The sequence below is a fragment of the Theobroma cacao genome, chromosome 1 (genome assembly GCF_000208745.1).
Source record: "Theobroma cacao cultivar B97-61/B2 chromosome 1, Criollo_cocoa_genome_V2, whole genome shotgun sequence".
In the NCBI taxonomy this organism is placed as follows: Eukaryota; Viridiplantae; Streptophyta; class Magnoliopsida; order Malvales; family Malvaceae; genus Theobroma; species Theobroma cacao.
Window position 1 is genome coordinate 25,264,667 of NC_030850.1, and position 22,033 is coordinate 25,286,699.

The 22,033-nt window shown below is 34.6% G+C and overlaps 3 protein-coding genes across 4 annotated transcripts; 2 read left to right on the forward strand and 1 right to left on the reverse strand.

The window, feature by feature from the left end:
- On the forward strand, window positions 182-1,296 carry LOC18613011 (glutathione transferase GST 23). The gene is made up of 2 exons (XM_018119414.1): window positions 182-538; window positions 739-1,296. Exons 1-2 carry the CDS (start codon window positions 224-226, stop codon window positions 1,096-1,098), a joined length of 675 nt encoding a protein of 224 aa, XP_017974903.1. The 5' UTR covers window positions 182-223; the 3' UTR covers window positions 1,099-1,296.
- On the forward strand, window positions 1,385-2,698 carry LOC18613012 (probable glutathione S-transferase). The gene is made up of 2 exons (XM_007050022.2): window positions 1,385-1,887; window positions 1,977-2,698. Exons 1-2 carry the CDS (start codon window positions 1,579-1,581, stop codon window positions 2,334-2,336), a joined length of 669 nt encoding a protein of 222 aa, XP_007050084.2. The 5' UTR covers window positions 1,385-1,578; the 3' UTR covers window positions 2,337-2,698.
- LOC18613013 (monothiol glutaredoxin-S10) lies at window positions 3,085-6,993 on the reverse strand. Of its 2 annotated transcripts, XM_007050023.2 has the most exons (5): window positions 6,593-6,985; window positions 6,406-6,479; window positions 4,911-4,985; window positions 3,896-3,922; window positions 3,085-3,486 (listed from the first exon to the last, which is right to left on the reverse strand). In XM_007050023.2, the coding sequence occupies exons 1-5, from the start codon at window positions 6,865-6,867 to the stop codon at window positions 3,410-3,412; spliced, it is 528 nt and encodes a 175-aa protein (XP_007050085.1). In that variant the 5' UTR covers window positions 6,868-6,985; the 3' UTR covers window positions 3,085-3,409. The 2 variants fall into 2 exon arrangements, with proteins under 2 accessions (XP_007050085.1, XP_007050087.1); XM_007050025.2 differs by lacking the exon at window positions 3,896-3,922 and having other exon boundaries at window positions 6,593-6,993.

The following is a 22,033-nucleotide window of genomic DNA, read 5'->3' on the forward strand; positions in this document are numbered from 1 at the left end:
AAACAGGAAACTATAAACCAAAATGATGATAACATAGGGAAATATCATGGAAACATGCATCTTGCCAGTTGGCAAAGAGGCGGAGAATATCACGCAGCCAAGAAAAGTCTGGTCAACTAAAAATATAGGAAAATTCCATGCTAGAACTTGGACCGCGATGGAGAAAGTCTATAAATAGGTGAACTTGACATGTCATGGGCAGCAACAAAAAATTCAACTGAAAATGGAAGAAGTGAAGGTTCTAGGGTCGTGGCCTAGTCCATATGGTTACAGGGTTCAATGGGCTCTGGAACTCAAGGGTGTTGAGTATGAATACATAGACGAAGATTTATTTAACAAAAGTGATATGCTCTTGAAGTATAATCCAGTTCATCAAAAGATCCCAGTTCTTGTTCATAACGGGAAACCAATTGCAGAATCCGCTGTTATTCTTGAGTACATTGAGGAGACATGGCCTCACAAGCCTTTGCTTCCAAAGGATCCTTATGAAAGGGCCATGGCACGGTTCTGGATCAACTTTGTGGACGATAAGGATAAGGTGAATTTCTATTTCAAAGCTTTAATTATATTGATTAGGTTGACTAGCTAGGTAGCATCCATCCATCTTTGTATTGGTTTTATAGAACTTGATTTAACGGAACAAAAGTGTGCAGCCTGGCCAAGAAAGTTAGACTGAGCTCAAGCTCATTCTTTCCTTCAACAAATCAATAAGGTAATGTGTATGAATTCAATGCGCAGGCTGCTCCATTCGTGTCATTCTTCATTACCGCTGGAGAGGAGCACAAGAAGGCAGCCAAGGAAGCAAAGGAGTTGCTAAAGATGTTAGAAGAACAAGCTCTTGGGGAGAAGAAATATTTCGGTGGTGAGGAAATTGGAATTGTGGACTTGGCCATGGGGTGGATGGCTGCCTCTTTTGGAGTCATTGAAGAAATAGTTGATGCAAAGATACTAGATGCTGAGAGCTTCCCTCGCTTACATGCTTGGATTCACAATTTCAGGGCACATCCTGTGATAAAAAACAACCTTCCTGATCATGATCGGTTGTTCGTCTCTTACTCCAAGAAAAGAGAGATGTTTCTTGCGTCCACCACAACATGAAGACTAGCTTTCATTTCCTTTATATGTATGCTTGCTTAATTCCTAGCTAGTACTGGACTAATATTTGTGAGGCAAATAACCACTACTATTTCCTCTCTATATTTTGCTTGCTCAAGCTATGATTGAAGTCCAGGTTTTATTTGTTTTTCTTTTTTTCTTCGCTTGAGAAATTGATTTAGGTAATTTTGGTTGTCGATATGTGACTAAGTCAAGCCTTGGAAGATTGGCGTATTCATCTTGCAAATATCAAATTCAACAAAGAACATTGGCAGCAGACAAAATTAATATTGTATTAAGCAACCAGCCAAATAAGCACAGTTGGTCTAAATGTCAACAATTCAAAAACAAAGCAAAATTTTGACTAGCGTGTTGACTGTTGAGGTTAGAACGTAGAGGCCAAGCAACCATTCAGGCATTTAAGGGCCTGCCTGGGAAAGAAAAGAGCATAACATGACTGCATAAGCTCCAAGTTCTTTAAAAATGGAGGAAGTGAAGTTGCTAGGATCATGGGGCAGTCCATTTAGTTACAGAGTTTTATGGGCACTCAAACACAAAGGAGTGAAGTATGAATACGTGGAAGAGAATGTTTTCAACAAGAGCGAGTTGCTTCTTAGGTCTAATCCAGTTCACAAGAAGATTCCAGTACTGTTTCATGGTGGAAAACCGATTGCAGAATCCATTGTCATTCTTGAATATATAGAGGAGATATGGCCTGAAAACCCCTTGCTTCCACAAGATCCTTATGAAAGGACCCTGTCTCGCTTCTGGATCAAGTTTGGAGAGGATACGGTAATGAAGCATGAAAAATTTTGTGTCAATTCATGGTTTATAGTTTCTTTTGATCATTATTTCCTCATCGACATTTGCTTTCTGTGAAGGCCCCTACATTCTACAAATTCTTTCATACTGTTGGAGAAGAGCAAGTGAAGGCGACAAAAGAAGCTAGACAACTGCTAAAAATTATAGAAGAGCATGGGCTTGGAGAGAAGAAGTTTTTTGGGGGTGACAAGATTGGATTGACTGATATAGCCTATGGATGGGTAGCTTGTTGGCTTGATGTCTTAGCAGAAGCAGCTGGTGTTCAACTGCTGGAATCTGACAGCTTCCCTCGATTACAGGCATGGGCTGAAAACTTTAAGGAAGTGCCACTGATCAAAGAGAACCTCCCTAACCGTGATAAAATGTTGACTTTTTTCACACTCCGCAGGGAGAAAATTATTGCATCAGCAAACTCTTAGAAGCAAGGACTGTGTTTCTGCAATTCAAAGCCACATATGAACAGTTTCCATCAAGTTTGCTAATGGGGAAAATTCAATACAATCGTCTGAAAAATAAAGCCATGTGGAAGGGAAATCAGCTCCTGTTACCCTCTTCAACATTTCATGGATCTCGTTTTGGCTGTCTTAAAACTCTTATCCAACATCAGTTAGCACATCCCTGGTCAATCTTGGCTGAGAATGAATGACACTGAGGTTCCTCTTGGTTTGGATAGTCAGCAATTGTTTCTTCTCGTGTTGCTCTGTAATTCATCGCCAAAATCTTGCTTTGCGTTTTTATTCTCTTGCTCTGCTGTTAGTTACAATGGTAGATTTTGAGGCTAGTAAAAGACAACACCAATGGAAAATATATATTCACAGAGAAAAGGCATAAGTAAACATACATACAGCTAAGTGTATGGACTTTTCAACGAGGGACTGGCAATATAACTAAGCTTTTCATTATGATATCACACTTAATAGCACTTTCAAACCCTGATCTGCTTGCAACATAGGCAAGTATAATCACTTCCTAGGCAGTAAATATTTCCTTCTCTCTAAAATTCAGCATAGTTTCATAAGGCATTGATTAAGAACTATTTTATATGGGGGACTTTCTTTATATTCTCATCACAGGTTCATAATCAACTTATCACATTGGGAAGAGGGAAGGAAAGAAAGGAAGTGGAAGTTCACAATGTGTACTTAAAGTAACCAGTTACAACAAAAATAGTGCCTTGGAAAGACTACCAAGTATTTGTAGCATTATATTCGATTCATATTGTTCCCAAACTCATCAATCCACAAGTCCTAAGAGTTTTGAAGTGAACAAATTACCAAACAAGGTTCACATAAGATACATGCGACAACTTCGTGATTTTCATATACAATTTAAACAAAGAGTAATGAAGATATGACCTCTTGAGATTTCAACTAAAAAAATGAAATAGAACTAAATGTTTCTGTTAACAGAGGCAAGAATATGGCAAATCTTGTTATAGCATCCAATTTTTGCTGGGGAATCAGATATGCAAAATGACAGCATGCCTGATGAGCTAGGTCTCCGTATTTTTAACATTAGCTTCTGATAGCAAAGTTTCAAGTTCTCCTTTACGATATAGCTTCACAGTATCTGCATCAGAATAGGAAGCAACAAGAATAATTGAAATCTATTCACCTGAATCTTGAAAAAAATGTGTTTCTGAGTTCTAATAACACAAGTTACTCAAAAAGAAAAAAAAACAATAAGAAAAAATATAAGTTCATTCCAAGAATCAAATATATATCTGAATTTAAGAGCCAAGGATTAGGGAATTACTAGCTGTCAAAAATTAAGGAAACAATAATGGAATCGAGAGAAAACTGTAAAAGGGCATATCCTACTATTCAGGAAATATTCCAAAGTATAATGTCTTATGTGAGGGTAGAATCAAATTTTGCAGACTCACATAATAGAAGTCAAACATGTTTCAGGTTAGTAATGATGATGTAAGTCTCATCTTAATGAATGCATGATTTATAATAGAAATATGCATGAATACCTGTACAACCACCAATGTGTTTGCCCCCTGAGTGAAGCAGATAGAAATTAGAGCATTAGTTATCATTATACAACCAAGAACATTTCAGAGAGAGAGAGAGAGAAGAGAAAAACAAAAAGGGCAAAAGATAGCAAAACAAAAACTGCAGTTTACCGTCAAACTAGAATTACTTAGTATATTACACTCTAAACAAAGTTAGCTACATTTGCACTAGGAAAGCATCAAAGAGTATGCCACAAAGATTTATAAATCTTTCAGTCACTACAACTTCATTCAGTATCACCACCACAAAAAGCCTTTTGCTTTGATATGTGATTGTTTTAGCCAGAACTGCAGCTAAAAAAAAAAAAAACACAAAAAATGAAAGCCAAATCTATACCCCAAATTTGTTTTCTAATGTGTTTCACTGTATTAGTGTCCCAAAAATTGCAAAAAGATGGAATGAACAGTTAATACACAAGCCAAGTATGCCAAGGTTTTAAATTTTTCCAATTTTTTTTTCTCAAAATAAAGAAACCACTACCACAAACTAACAACTGCCACAAGAGCATAACACCTCTACCTCTCAGCACGACATTGCCAAGTCAACATTGGAAACCTAAAGGCAGCAAGTCCTCAAAGTCACAAGAAGAATTATAGATGGAGAGTAGGTCAACTAAATAGATAAAGAGAGAAACAAAAGAAAAGAAGCTGGACATCGATTATGCAATTTTTATAGACGATCCGATGATTTGTACTAGCAAGCAGCAAAAGTTACATGTCCAAGTTGGTACTTGTTGCTCATGTTGATTTTATAATTATATTAGGATCAATTTTTGTTCTGTTTGTCAACACCAATCTCAAAACAGAGAGTGACACTTCATCCATTTACAAGAAAAGTAAATTCAAAGATAATAAGCCATGGACTGGTAACAATTTAATAAATTTAAATGCAACAAGTCATATAGACTGTTCTACAATTAAAATATGTCTAAATCAGTCAGGTAAATGCTAATATTACAAAAGCACTACTTACCAATAAAAACATTTGGGACAGTATGTTGTCCAGTAAGCCGCTCCAGCACCTTCTGCACTTGGGGCCCTTGGGGACCTGAAAGAAATAAAACTCCTGATTAAATAAGCAATAAATCAAAGGTAACTGACTGCAAAGCCAATTTGGGATATGAAATTTCATACTCAGCTTCTGTTGAATTGGAGAAAGGTAACATATATGGTCAAATTCTTAGGTAGAGAATCTAATCTCTTCATCTTCTGATACAGAAAGATTTTTTTAGAGACATAATTTCCAACTTTTCAATAACAAAAAGGATAAAATGTTTCCACGAGAAAGTACGATAGCGATTTGAGATCTTGTGGTGGGTTATGTTGGCATTGACATGATCCCTTTGTTAGGATTTAAAAATTCTAAGACTTAAAAAGCATTAGTAATTAGTAATCTTATTGATTAAATTTTAAAGGTTTCTTACAATAAAAACCCAAAAGTGGTTAAGAATCATGGGATTTCAAAAGTACTTGAATTCTGAATCTTTGAATTGCCAATTTACATGATTTAGACTCATGAGATTTAAAAAATACTTGAATTTCAGAACCTTTAAATTGTCAATTCACATGATTTAAACATTATAATATGAATAAAAAAATGTAGTCTCATTTTCTTACATGAAAACAGAGACGCTGCACAGAGAAAGAACAATAAGCTAGCATAAAGATGTTTCAAAATCAGGTTTCCAGCATTGCCATTATTGATATTGCCTCTAGGCTTAAACGAAAGCTCCATTACTTATCTTATAGTAGTATCAAAACATAAGGCATTGCCTATTGATTGTAAAGAATAACCAGAAGAATAGACGCAAGCTAGATTTTGAGAAAGTTCAGCTAAAGAAAAGTTAAAAGATCAAAGTCTTGGGTTAATAGCCATCACACTTAATAAATCTCCTATCTGTTTCTTTGTATCTGTATAGAGAATCAGGGTTTTCAGAAGTGTATTGAAGATCTACAAGTCGCATATAAATTCATTATATTAACTTTCTTTCAATAGTGAACTTGGCCACCCATCAACTCTCCTTTATTCATTCTTTGTTTAATTTAAGCAGAAAAGATGCCAAAATTTGCACCACATTCCTCATTGCATTCAAGTATCATATATAAGATTATGAAACAATCAACTTGAACATGGCAGAAGAAAAAGGACATACTCACAAGGTCCATCACATTTCAAACACTCAACATCAATTGTATTTGTAGCAGCCGTTTCCATGTATCATAATATTAACACAAATGATATTTCTCAAAACTTTATGGAAATTCAAATTCAACAAGGTATCAAAAATCACTCGTAAACATCATCAAACCAATCCAAGGGATTACCAAAAATAGTATTAATTTCAACAAATTCAAGATATGTAATAGTGAGTAACCAAAATTAAGCAGAAAAACATCCACAACCAAAAGAAAATCCAACTTTATATAAACGCATGATAAAAGGAGCAACAAAGTGAAAGAAAACGAACCCAATTCATCCAATTCAATAACCAAAGGATTCACTCCAAGCCTCTTGAACAATGATTTCACCTCAGCAGAATACCTACACCAAGAACCAAACATAAAAGATATCTATTACAAACCCACTCCATAAAAACAAATCAGTTTAAGAGGAAAAAAATGACAATTTTTGAGAATGATGAGATTTGAACCCACGAGCACCAAGTCTTGGAGTAAACAACAACTGGGTTATCAGCAACTGTCTTCTTCACGTTCTCCTCCAGCCTGGACCCAAATGAGGAAGCCATGCCTCGTACCGACAAGGGTTTGCTTTGCTTCCTAGAGCCATTGATGCCCAAGCTCCAGCTGGCTGATGTTGAAGCCACGTTCCTTTGAAAACGAAGAAATTTGTCGCATGGAAGCTGAGTGAAAGAAGAAGAAGAGAAAGACCCAGGACAGCTCAGCTTTGCCAGATGGGATGTAACTGCCATAGTTCTTATGTTTTTCTTCCTGGTTTTTTTGTTTGTTGAGTTCGGTCTCTTTTTCAAGCAGCAATTTTGGAGTTCTTTCGTAGAACTTTTTCTTCTTGCTCAGACATGTGGGCTGGGTTATGGTTTTGGATGTTTGCTTGTGAATGCAAAAGTTGATTGACCCAATAAGAGAGCTTGGACAAAAGGATTGGGTTCGGATTGGTTTAATACAATTGGGTTTGCTATTCATGTAAGTGACTCGGACCTTAAGCACACTTAGGCTGTTTTTCCTTCTGCAGGCCAAAAATTGCTAGTATAAACTTAGTTTCTTTAAACTAATAAAGTAATGAAGTATTTGTTAGAGTCATGACTAGTGAGTGATATGTTGATTTCCAGTATCTTCTGGTTGTGTTAATTGGTCCAAGATTCAAACAATGGAGACAAAACTAATGACAATATGTAGATAATCTTTTATCAAGAATATCATGACATCCAGATGAGTTTATGCCAATATAAATTTCAAATTAGTATTAGAACTTTATATGTTTACTTTTCATCTCTCTCTCAACTAATGTAGACTAATATAAAGCTAGGAATCAATAGGACTTTATAAAGCTTGTAATGTATGGCTAGGGTCAAGGTATGATAAAGGATATTAATGTGGCTCAAATCACCCTAAACACATAATTATTCTAGAACCTATATATAGAGCTCTATTTTCCTTCTCCTAATACACTTTTTCTTCCACATTTGAACTTTTCTTTCATTCAACACATTTTTTTTCTTTCAATTTCACATCCCCAAACTTATTTTCTTTGCATTGTAGGTAGTGGGGTTACTTTGCATATTTTGAACTTTTTTTTTTTCATCAACATCACCTTTCTACCTTTTTCAACATTTAACTCAATTTATATTTTCTAAAACAATATACATGCTGAGGAGTGAGGGTTGCAAAATTGAAAAATTAATTTTAAAGCTAGGCTCAATTATTATGTAGTTAAATAAAGAAAAGGGAAATTAGGCTCAAAAGGGGTATACTAGGGATAAAGATTTAACAAGGTTGGCTTTTTAGGTTCAAACGGTCCAAAGATGGCCTAAATCATGTCCCTAACTAAGTATTGCCTAGGATTTGGCCTCGAGAGAAAATTAAACAAATTCTAGAATTCATGACATAATCTAAAATTTAAATCAATAAAAACCTTCTCTAGATATTTAGAATAATTCAAAGTAAAAGATATAGTACTTAAAATTGTGAAAATCACATTCAAACAATGAAACTTAACAAAAGACTTTAGCATGAATCCAAACAAAAACCTTATTCACCAAAGGTTAAAAATTCAAGACAACTAGTTATCATCATTGGATAAAAAAATCATTAAAAAAATTAACACAACTTTACTCTAGATTCCTAAAATTCAAACAAGAAATAAATTCATTTACCAATTAATCCTAAATTATTTATAAATCTAGATAAACATGCAAACAAAATTAAATCTAAAACTTCCACAAGATATTCATCATTACAAAAATAAATTCACCCCCCTCAAACTTAAACTAAACATTGGCCTCAATGTTAGAAAAAATAAAAGAAAGGTAAAGAATACTCCCCTGATGATTGGATGAATTTTTGAGAAGCTCTAATCCTCCTCTTTATTGTTATCATCTTCATTGCCACTTGGATGAATTTTTTTTTTATTAAAAAAAAAAATAATTAATTAATTTAGAAAAATAAAATAAATAATAACTAAAAAAAACTGAAAAGAAAATAAATAAGGAAAAATGTTTTTTTTTTGTTGGGTAATGGTTAAATGGGTAATGGGCAGTCCAAATAAGAAAAAGAAATTGAGTTTAGTTAGTGGGCTGCCCAATGTTTGTAGCTTACTAGAGGGTGGTGGGTAGTGAGCTAGTACAAATGTGGGGGGAATTGGGTTTCGTTAGTGGGCTACCCAATGTTGGCAGCCTAATTGAGGGTGGTGGGTACTTCAGGGGGCCGTGGCCTACCCCATGTGGAAGCTGTGACCCACATCCAAATGGCCTTTTTTTTTTTTATGGAGTAGTGGCTTTGAGACTAGTGAGCTGAGGCTCACGTTGTTGGAAGCTTGCTAAGCTGCGGCTTCCCACAGTGGGAGTTGCGGCTTACCACTTTTTTTTTTAAATTTTTTTAAAATTTTTGTTTTGAATTTTAAATTTTTAAAATTTTTTTTATGAACTTGCACAAAATAAAAAAAGTGTTAATAATTAAATAAATAAAATAAAGTAAGTTAGAGTGCTTGGGTTGCCTCCCAAGAAGCACTTCTTTATAGTCACTAGCTTGACTATGATGCCCCATTCTGCACTACTTTATATTGCTCGAGATTTTCTTTATTGACTTTGACTGCTCTGGATTAGGGGTGTGCAAACGGTTAGTTCGGTTAGTTCAGTTTTGGATATCTAATAACTGAACTAACCGAACTCTTTTTTACAAATAACCCAAATGGAACCGAACTAACCGAAACTGAACTAATTCGGTTAGTTTGGTTCGATTTTCAAAAATCGAACTTAACAAATTTTTTATTTTTTTTGTTTGTATATATTGATTTATACTGTATTTTTTAAATAAATCAATATTACAAAATATTAAAAATGATGTTAAAAAATTATAATAAATAAAATGAATACTCAAATAATTTATATGATATAAACAACAATAAATAATTTAAGTTTAGGATTTTTTTTCATGTAAAATCTCCATAATACCCTTATTTAGGTTCGATTAGTTTGGTTAGAAATTTTCCTACCCGAAACCTAACCAAAATAATTTTACTAATTGAACTATCCTAACTAAACTAATCAAAAAACCAAACTAATTGAACCGAAAAAACCAAACTCATTTCAATTCGGTTCGATTTATATTTGCTCACCCCTAGCTCCGGTAAGTCCACCATAAATCTCGATAATATCATAAGGATGAATCTTTACCACCTTAAACTTGTTCCCCCAATATGGTTTAAGATTCCATGGCAAAAGATGGAGTCGTGAATCATAAAGTACTACTCACTGTCCAACCACAAAATCAAGATAGCTAGAAAGTGGTGGTGGTTTTGTCTCAAGAGTTGGCGCCTGCGTTGTTGAAGGTGGTGGAATAGGCTTACCTTTACCCTCATTGACTGAATCCACTTTATAGGAACAATCTATATAGGGATATTGAGTTGCATTGAACAAATTAAATACCACTTCCTCCTCTCTAACTCTGAAAGTTATTTTGCCATTCTTCATATCAATAATTGCTCCAATTGTAGCTAAGAATGATCTTCCCAAAATAAGAGGAATTTCAACATCATCTTCAATCTTGAGCACAATGAAATCCACCAGAATGTATAAATGCCCAACTTCAAGCAAAACATCCTCTATAATCCCAACTGGGTGCCTGATTGTTCTGTCTGCTAATTGTAAGGTAACTGTAGTAGGTTGTATCTCTTGAAATCTAAGTTTTCTAGCAACAGACAAAGGCATTATTGAAACACTAGCACCTAAATCACATAAAGCTTTAGAAATTTTAAAACTACCAATAGTGCAAGGAATAGAAAAACTCCTTGGATCTTTAAGCTTTGGTGGAAGCTTATTCTGGATTATAGCACTACTGTCACAACCCAAATCCCGAGCCATATCTGGCGCATGGGCTCAATGGGCATAGCCCACTAGGCCCAAGTAAGTATCTTTATGAGATCTTGTTCCTCATTCCATCCATCATCTTTAAAACCATGTGTTGTAATTCTCAGCAGTAAATGTTTCAGTAATATTTTGTAGCAATAGAATATTCATATTTATATTATCTCAAAGTATTGTAATTCATTGCCGTCTCATAAGGGCATCATCATCAATCCAACATATACATACTTTATTTATAACATGACTCCTAGTAGTTTACATTACATATACGTGTACAGAGACAAAGACTCTCAACCATCAGTAGAGTGATTTTAAGTGAATGTACCGTTATTGAGATGCCATAGTACCTACCAAGAAGACGAGCATACGTGGATACTCAATCTAAGTCCCAATTGCCTCCGAATATGAAAATATGAAGTTTTAAAAATGTGAGTATAAACTTAGTGAGTGAATATAAGAAGGGAACAAGCAACGATACGGAATGTTTTAGAAAACATAATGCACTTATGATAAAACCATGCAATTTAGTCTAAGTTTTGGTTAAAACCCCTCATTTCAAACTTTGAATGTTTAATCCCTTAATGTTACAAGAATCATGATGCACCATAAAGTTGAATAGAATGAAAATTTCAGCAATGACCAAGCAAGACAACAAATAGAGGATTTTCGCACTGTAACGAAAAGGCATTCTTAGTTTGCCTATGCTTTGGTTCTTCAAGCATATCTCCCACTAAAGAAATCCAATTAACATGATTTTTGGACCATTAGAAAGCTAAGAGACTGGGCTGCAACTTTGATGTTTACTACTTTGCCCAGTTCTGAGAGGAATATGGTCAAACTCATTGTCAAATTGAAAGCACTGCACGAGGATTTTGGAACTACCCAAGAGTTTCTCGCTGCAGCGAGAAGCTTTAGCAAATTTCTCGCTGCAGCGAGAATCAGGCCAGTGCAACCCCCTTCAACCAGAGAGTTTCTATGTGCCTCGAGAAACAGAGCAATTGAGTTAAAAGGGGTCTTGTTATATCAAAAGCCATTTTCTTTTTGAAATGAAAAGCAATTTGGGAGCAATTAACAATTCCAACACATAACACAATCACAATTAGTTTCATAAACTTTCTATAACATATATATATATATATATATATATATATATATATATATAGTATNGCTCATGTACACTCCCTACACGCACAAGGCAATATCATCATCATCATCATGTGCATTCCCTATTCTCACATTTCGATATAATCATCATGTGCACTCCCTACTCACACAATTCAATATCATCACATGCACTCCTGCCCACATCATTACCGGCTTATGCTCTCCCACACCACACACGCACGGTCATATTTATTACACGATATTAACTATCTATCAAGGCACAACACATATATATGTATACCAACGAAATAAAGGAGTACGTGGACTCATCACAGTCAGATTTCACAATGCAAAACGTTTCATTAAAAGCTTGTTCCCATATACATTTTAAATAAAAAGACAATTAAAACCTTTCAAGTAATTCATTCAAACATTTACACATTTAACCCAAAACATTTTAATGCAAGTTCACTCACCGATATTTGTTGAATCTTAGATCGACTCTAACTTTCACTAATGTTCCAAATGGAGATGTGGGGTCTTGTTGGAACCTATCACACACAATAACATCACAAATCAACTCAATTCACATAACCGTAATTCTAAAAGGTATCTCCTAATTCATGTTCTGCTAGTTATTCCTAACTAGCTTCCAATTGCCATTAAGTGGCTATTTACTTTCTCTATTCTAATCACACTAAAGATGAATAAATAACCTCAACTACAAAACATTCATAAATCTAATCACTAGCCATTCTCAACACTTAAAAATCAACTCTACTTCACTACTCACCTTGGTAGCTTTATAATTGAATCCCTTTCCAAAAATTTTCAAGCTATTATAGAAGCTCCCTCTTTCTCTCTCTAAAACACCTAGCTAGTGAGAGAAAGTATGGAAGTAAGACTTTTTAAGGGTTTTAAAGTGAGAGAGTGAAAGATCATAAAAGGTTCTATGAAAAAGTGCACAAAAGCATGAAAATTAGAGTTAGCTTGAGAGAAGTTATGGAGGTTTCAAAACAAGCTTCCATGGAGGATGAAAGAAACATGAGATGGGAAGAAGAAGAAGAAGAAGAAGAAGCTACTGAAAAAATGAGAAAAAGCTGCTGAAAAATGATATTTATAGCTAAAGCTTATCCAAACTCCACTAAAATTATGAAAATGCCCTTAAGAAGTTGGCTTTGTCTTCCTTCAATCCTTTGTGAAATCTTTATACTCTTTTGACACTGAGACAAAGTCCATAATAGTCTAGAAATACTCAGGTTCATGAAAACTTAAAAATTTTGACCCAAGATGAAAAATGACCATTTTACCCTTACCTCGAAAATCATCATTATTTCTATTTTCTTCATCATTTTATCCTTATTTTCATAATTCATTTATGCCTTAGGCCTACTTAGGCCTTAATAATGTTTGAAAGCATACTTCTAGGGGCTCACTAAAGAAATAACGAAATTACCCCTAGTCCGTGATATCGCGTCTACTTCTAGCTACGAGTCTATAAAGATCAAGGTCTCACATTCTCCCCCACTAAAAGAAATTTGGTCCCTAAATTTAAATCAAACTATAAGGTAGCATACCTTTATGTATTAAAGAGGTGCGGACACTTGTTTGCAACTCCTCTTCAGCCTCCCCCATTACCTCTTCACTGGTGTAGTTTTGCCATAATGCTTTCATCGAGGCTACATCCTTTGAGCGGAGCTTTTGACTTGTCTATCAAGAATAACAACTGGTTACTCCTCATATGTTGAATCATTATTAACAAAGTTAAGTTTCATCTTCTGAATCAATTCCTCCAATTACTCGCATTAGGGTACTATCATCGTTTATTCTCCATTCGTGGCACTAGTGCTTCGTGGAAGTCTAATTTAAACATGATATAACACTTCCTTAATCCTTACATCTTAATCATATTAATCCATTGGTATGGCTCAACCACGACAGAGATTCCAATTCCTTAATATCCTTTCTTTCTCTTTTGCTCCTGAATTCTCCTTTATTCACATAGCTCAATTTCTAATGGTAACTCTCATCATCGTGTCATCTATACAACTTATTAAACATGTCGAATTCGAAACTCGAATTGCTATAAATAATTCTTCACTTTAATTAATCACATAATCATCTCCATATATATATATGTATGTACATACACATTTAAGAATCATCATCCATTACTACATGTAGAAACCCTCGTCAATTACTTTGAAGTAAATTTCCTCTATTCATTTCAATCCATAACCTAGGTTCATCATCATATTCTCGTAGCTCATGCTTCCTTTTTTACTTTTCCATTTCATTCCCATAGGTCAAGTTTAATCCATGAATATTAGGGTATAATCAACTCCAGATTACCCCTTCGAATGTTTAAATCACCATTTACTTTACATCCTACCATAAATTGGTTCTTATGTAATCCACACAGATTCTCATTGTGCCTATGCATAACTTCACATAATTTACTTGCTTATACTCTTTTCTTATCATTTCTAATAAGATGTGTAAGCTTCATCCTACCACTCATCCTTGCGCCACATTGTCATAAACATGTCACAATCACTAATTATCATTTTCATCAAGTTACCCTCTAGTATCCATGTATGCCTTACTATTTTGTTGATCTTTCAAATTTATCTTTACTTGATCATTACATTTATGCTATACCATAATCCTTAAAAGTCTTTTTTACTTCTTAATTGTCTTTCGTACTTCCAACATATATGTTATATTCTTATGTCATCTCGACATTACTTAGTCCCAATTCATATTCTTGTATCCTGACTTTAAATCATGGCTTATTACCAAAATCTTTACTCGTACATGCTTACTTGAAATATCAAATCATCATTTTTTTCCCAAGTAGATCTCTACGAATCCCGTTGTGTACTGCTATTTCCTCACCAAGGGTAATATCGATTAACTATAGCATATCGGCAATATTCACTAAGCATTTAAAGCATAATTCAATCCTTGCTTGCCCTTATCAGGTACTCTACTTTGATAATTACTCAAAATGAAATAACACATGTGAGGGAAACACTTTTTTTTTTACCATTGTATACTCTGCCTCCACAAGCGTATCGAGACCGTAACATTATTGGGCCTACATAATGGCAAGATAATCATTGCCTCAAACCAACATTTCCAATCATTCTTAGACTTGCAGCGTACCTTTGTACTACATGACATATCAGTCATGAACATCAACGTTACTATATAACTATTAGCTCCTTGAGCTTTAATGTTTTCACATTGTGAGAACCCCTTCAAATTATCTCACCAAAGTGTTCACAAAGTGCATACAAGCCCATAACTTATGGTTCATTGCCCAAAGCAGTGAACACTATCCCATCATTAAAGTTTTACTCTTATCTACCAATCATAGCTCCCTTGCACATTTACCCATACATTGCTTGGTTGCTCACGAGCCTCTCATGGCCATGCCATTTCGATCTTTTATGGTAAGTTAACTAATATATTCTCTTATGCTTTTCAATACACTTTTGAAACACTTAAACACATCCTTTGGTGGAATTCAGTTGAGGACTTAAACAATCAAAAGCTTACCTTCAAAACCACTCATAACTTTAACAATCCAATGTATGCTCAATGACATTCCACCTCATCAGTTCCAACAGACATTATTTTCAAATCTCCCAAGGCGTCCTTGTCCTTAATTCGGATCACACAACTATCTTAGTATATTTGCATTGATTATTCTTAAGCTTCTTATGTTCATCATAGCAACATCCATATTTCTTCCATTATTTACCTTACTTTTCATTCACTCTTTCCTTAGCCTTTAACAAGGCTTAATCTCTTGTCTCATTTACCTACATGTCAATATATAAGGCAATAAAGAAACTTTCCAATTCATTCATATAAATACTTTTCCAAAACCTTAAAACTCCAATTAACGAAGCTTAACATCAAGTCCAAATGACCATAATTTAGCTCGTAAGTTCAGCTTCACGCCCCTCACATTTTATTCATACGTCCTAGACATGAGGTGCTCCTAGCACTGTGGCGCGGTGGTTGCTGGGGTTTACTTAATCAATGCTATTTGTCTACATTTAAGGTTATTACATTGATCATCCTTGACTGTTTGGTTTTCTTCCAAGCTTACGTCAAAATTTCCATAGCCATTTATATTCCCGTAGGTTTATCACATATAATAAGCCAAGCCAATATTTTCAAATTCATCTCATCCCTTAACACTTGTCACCAATCAATAAATCCCACCTTAGGACATCTTTCCATATTGTATAATGAATTCACTATGTACGTATAACACCGCACACATAATTATTCACTGCTTCTAGTGTTCCACAATTCCTTAGTATTCGCAACTAGTTGTCTTTCTTATCTTATAACTGAAATAGTTTAGCCACTTTAACTTAGTATCATCATGAATTTTGTCTATCTTGATCATTCTACTTATGCTCACATCATTACTTCAAAATTCTAGAATTTAGTCTTCCCCCATTTTCATAATTATTTCCAATAGCGTATATTATGTCAATTTAGTATCTTATAATACCACCTATGCAACCCATCAAGCATATTGTGTTCAAATCTCAAATCGCTAAGAACAATTTTATGTTGCCACCAGTGACATGAGTAACTCCACATATACATATACATATCCATTTAAATGTCAACATCCATTATCATGTGTAAGAACCTCTTTCTTACTTTCCTCAATTTCGACATGTTTACTCCACATTTCACCTTTTTGTAGTATGCCAAGATCATCCTATAGGCATATTTCACTACTAACAATCGTATACCTTTACCATAACATTTTAATGCAACTTGATTAGACAATTGTTTCCAAATAACTCTTAAATACCTAAACATCAAGTTGTACACCATTTAGTGTTAAGATCTTAACTTTACTCACCAATCCTTAGCCAATTACAGTTATAAAGTGAATGATTTACTTGACTATTGCATTTAGCCATTGTGGCTATAAAATCAAAATTTCTTAAACTTAGGATGTAGAAACTTCCTCTTAGAACTTATCCAAAAATTGATAATTCCTAAATCCTTTACCTTTATGGAGATCACATTTGGAATTGATCATTTTTATCATAGATTGCATACTCAACCCAATAGACTTTTAAATTGATCATTAAAGCAATTCGTATATCAAACTCAAATATAGAACTCCATATGGCATTTAGACTAGATTCGACATCTCTCAGTCATTTAACTTCAAGCTATCAAATCCATAATTAGTCCTTTAATCCTTTGACCTCACGCACAACATAACAAAGTTCATGCTCTTCCTCAGAGAAAATTTGTTTACCAATCTTTCACTTGATGACCACACATCAATTATAATAGTCATTGAATTTCACCCTTAAGCTAATTCATGTACTTATAACTATAAACCATAATAGTTCAAATTGAACCTTGGGATCTTGCAATTACTTAATTGAAATCAAAACCAGCTCTATCTAAGCTGCTATGTACATAGTCGACAGTTATACGCTTACAAAATATTTCAAAAGCCTAAACCATTTCTATAACGGCATAACAAGCTCATTTAACATAGTGCACTTACCTTCGTGCACATAAACATCCGTTTACACCTTCCTCAATACTTAGATCTATAACTTCCAAGTAAATTACAACCATCACTATTCCTTCCAGTCAAAGTGCTCCCCTTATTACCATTATCGTACATGTTCCTTTATATTGACCTTAATAATGATCCAATGTCATCCAATTTCTTCCCATTGACAATTATGGGCTTAAATTATAACTCCACTGAATGAATAAGTCATTACGGACCTATTAGTTCAGCTCCAATTTCCTTCATCTTTAATGGGAGGGATTTGTTATTACATTAACCTTTCATTAGGAGTATTTGCTTAAAATCTTTCCAACAACAGCTCGTGTCTCGGGTGGCATCTCAAACCCAGACAACAACACCACTTGTGACCTTTATATAATGTTAGCAAGAGGGTAGGTTACTAGGAATAAGAGTTCATATAGCCTCTTGTCTATGACTTGTGCTGTAGTCACAACCCATAAACAAGACTCTACATTAACTCTGATAACTCCACTGACTGACACGAGAATCCCTAAGACTCGACTAAACCTAGAGCTCTGACACCACCTTTGTCACAGCCTAAATCTCGGGCCATGACCGGCGCATGGGCTCAATGGGCATATCCCACTAGGCCCAAGCAAGCCTTTTTATGAGATCTTGTTCCTCATTCCATCCATCATCTTTAAAACCATGTGTTGTAATTCTTAACGGTAAATGTTTCAGTAATATTTTGTAGCAACCGAATATTCATATTTGTATTATCTCAAAGTACTATAATTCATTGCCGTCTCATAAGGGCATCATCATCAATCCAACATATACATACTTCATTTATAACATGACTTCTATAGTTTACATTACATATACGTGTATAGAGACAAAGACTCTCAACCATCAACGGAGTGACTTTAAGTGAAGGTACCGCTTCTGAGATGCCATAGTACCTACCAAAAAGATGAGCATACGTGGACACTCAATTTAGGTCCCAACTACCTTCGAATTTAAAAACATGAGTATAAACTCAGTGGGTGAACATAAGAAGGGAACAAGCAACGATACAGAATGTTTTAGAAAACATGATGCACTTACGATAAAACCATGCAATTTAGTCTAAGTTTTGGTTAAAACCCCTCATTTCAAACTTTGAATGTTTAATCCCTTAATGTTACAAGATTTATGATGCACCATAAAGTTGAATAGAATGAAAATTTCAGCAATGACCAAGCAAAACAATAAAAAGAGGATTTTTGCGCTGCAACGAAAAGGCATTCTTAATTTGCCTATGCTTTGGTTCTTCAAGCATATCTCCCACTAAAGAAATCCAATTGACATAATTTTTTGACCATTAGAAAGCTAAGAGACTGGGCTACAACTTTGATGTTGACTACTTTGCCCAATTTTGAGAGGAATGTGGTCAAAATCATTGTCAAATTGAAAGCATTGCACCAGAATTTTGGAACTACCCGAGAGTTTCTCGCTGCAGTGAGAATCAGGCCAGTGCAACCCCCCTCGAACCCAAGAGTTTCTCGCTGCAGCGAAAATGAATCTCGCTGCAGTGAGAAATAGAGCAATTGAGTTAAAAGGGGTCTTGTTATATCAAAAGCCATATTCTTGTTGAAATGAAAAGCAATTTGGGAGCAATTAACATTGCCAACACACAACACAATCACAATTAGTTTCATAAACTTTCTAGAACATATATATATATATATATATATATATATGTATATACATACATCATCATGCATACCATCCCACCACACTTAGTTCATGTGCACTCCCTACACGCACAAGGCAATATCATCATCATCATGTGCACTCCTTACTCGCACATTTCAATATCATTATCATGTGCACTCCCTACTCGCACATTTCAATATCATCACATGCACTCCCACCCACATCATTATCAGCATGTGCTCTCCCACACCACGCACTCACGGACATATTTATTACACGATATTATCTATTTATCAAGGTACAACACATATATATGTATACCAATGAAATAAAGGAGTACGTGGATTCACAGTCACATTTCACAATGCAAAACGTTTCATTAAAAGCTTGTTCCAGTATACATTTTAAATAAAAAGACAATTAAAACCTTTCAAGTAATTCACTCAAACATTTACACATTTACCCCAAAACATTTTAATGCAAGTTCACTCACCGGTATTTGTTGAATCTTAGATCGACTCCAACTTTCACTAATGCTCCAAATGGAGATGTGGGGTCTCGTTGGAACCTATCACACACAATAGCATCACAAATCAACTCAATTCACAAAACCATAATTCTAAAAACTATCTCCTAATTCATGTTCTACTAGTTTTTCCTAACTAGCTTCCAATTGCCATTAAGTGGCTATTTACTTTCTCTATTCTAATCACACTAAATATGAATAAATAATCTCAACTACAAAACATTCATAAATATAATCACTAGCCATTCTTAACACTTAAAAATCAACTCTACTTCACTACTCACCTTGGTAGCTTTATAATTGAATCCCTTGCCAAAAATTTTCAAGCTATTATAGAAGCTCCCTCTTTCTCTCTCTAAAACACCTAACTAGTGAGAGAAAGTATGAAAGTAAGACTTTTTAAGGGTTTTAAAGTGAGAGAGTGAAAGAGCACAAAAGGTTCTATGAAAAAGTGCACAAAAGCATGAAAATTGGAGTTAGCTTGAGAGGAGTTATGGAGGTTTCAAAACAAGCTTCCATGGAGGATGAAAGAAACGTGAGATGAGAGGAAGAAAAAGAAGAAGCTGCTGGAAAAATGAGAAGAAGCTGCTGAAAAATGATATTTATAGCTAAAGCTTATCCAAACTCCACTGAAATTACGAAAATGCCCTTAAGAAGTTGGCTTTGTCTTCCTTCAATCCTTTGTGAAATCTTTTTACTCTTTTGACACTGAGACAAAGTCCATAATAGTCTAGAAATACTCAAGTTCCTGAAAACTTAAAAATTTTCACTCGAGATGAAAAATGACCATTTTACCTTTACCTCAAAAATCATCATTATTTCTATTTCCTTCGTCATTTTATCCTTATTTTCATCATTCATTTATGCCTTAGGCCTTAATAATGTTTGGAAGCATTCTTCTAGGGGCTCACTAAAGAAATGATGAAATTACCCCTAACTAGTTATATCGCATCTACTTTTAGCTACGAGTCTATAAGATCAAGGTCTCACAACTACACTCTTTAGTAAGTGCAACTGTCTCAAACTCTTCTAAGTTTTTATTTTTGGTCAGGATGTCTTTCAAGAATTTAAAATAACTTGGCATTTGTTCTAAAGCTTCAGCAAAAGGAATATTAATGTGTAGTTTTTTAAATACCTCAAGAAATCTCTAGAATTGTTTGTCAAGTTTTTGCTTTTGAAAATGTTGAGGAAAAGGAGTCAGAGGTGTGGGAGCAATTTTTAATTGTGAATTTTCTTTTGAATCTTTAGCAGATTTTTCAACTACGATATCTTTTTTAGCATATTTTTTAATTTCTTTTTCATCAGATTGAATTGAAATTTCAGGATTTAATGCTTGATTACTTACCTCTTTACGTACCTCTTTTCCATTACGGAAAGTGATTTCCATACAATGTTCCTTACCTTCTCTTTTTGGATTGGGTTCAGTATCACTTGGTAAAGTACAATGAGGTCTAGTATTTAACGCACTGGCAAGTTGGCCTACTTGTATTTCAAGATTTCTAATTGAAGCTGCTTGATTTTGAATGGAGGCATCAGTCCTTATCATAAATGCATCAGTCTTTGTTATGAATGCATCAGCCTTTGTCATGAATTGCATGAACATATCCTCTCTTGAAGGCTTTTTCTCTGGCATAAGGGCTCTAGATGGAAATCTAGGGGGAAAGTTTGACTTGGCTGTTGATGAAGACCCTTGTTATTCCATGAAAAATTAGGATGATTCCTCCAATTGAGATTATAAGTATTGGAATAGGGATTGTTCTATTGCCTATTTCCAACAAACTGACAAGACTCAAAATAGATGGGACAATTGTCATTGCAATGTTCTTCCTCACAAAATTCATATGTCATAAAGGAGTTCTGAACAGCATTAACAATCAGTTTATTTATTTTCTTTGCAAGAAAGGCCAATTGTGTAGAGACAGTGTTTATCACATCTAATTCATGAATTTTAGCAATTTTTCTTGTACCCAATCTTTCAGATGGCCATTAATAATTATTAGGAGCTATCTGTTTGAGCAAATCATAAGCCTCATTAATGGATTTACTCATAAGTGCACCCCTAGCGGCAGCATCAATGGTAGTTCTAAAAGGTCCCAGCAAACCATTATAAAAAGTCTGAACTTGCAGCCACTTAGGTAATCCATGGTGAGAACATTTTCTCATTCAATCCTTATACCTTTCCCAAGCCTCATATAGTGATTCAGAATCAAATTGCATGAAAGAAGTGATATCATTCTGCATTTTGCTGACTTTGCAGGTGGGAAGAATTTGCCTAAGAATTTTTGAGCCAAATCATCCCAAGTATTAATGTAACCAGCAAGAAGCGAATTTAACCAACTCTATGCTTTATCTCTCAATGAAAAAGGGAAAAGCCTTAATCTTATGGCATTATCAGTAACACCATTAGCCTTGAATGTATCGCAGATTTCCAGAAAATTTGTAATATGAGCATTCGAATCATCATTAGGCAAACCCCCAAACTAAACAGCAGTTTGAATCATCTGAATGATTGATGGCTTAATTTCAAAAATGTTGGCTTGAATAAGATCTTCGGATACTAGAGTGGAGATTTTGTAGTTGTGGGACTGCATAATCCCTCAAAGGCTTGGTCTCTTCCTCTTGTTGCTAGGCCATTGTTTTACTTGAAGCAGAAACTTTTTGATTTTTCCTCC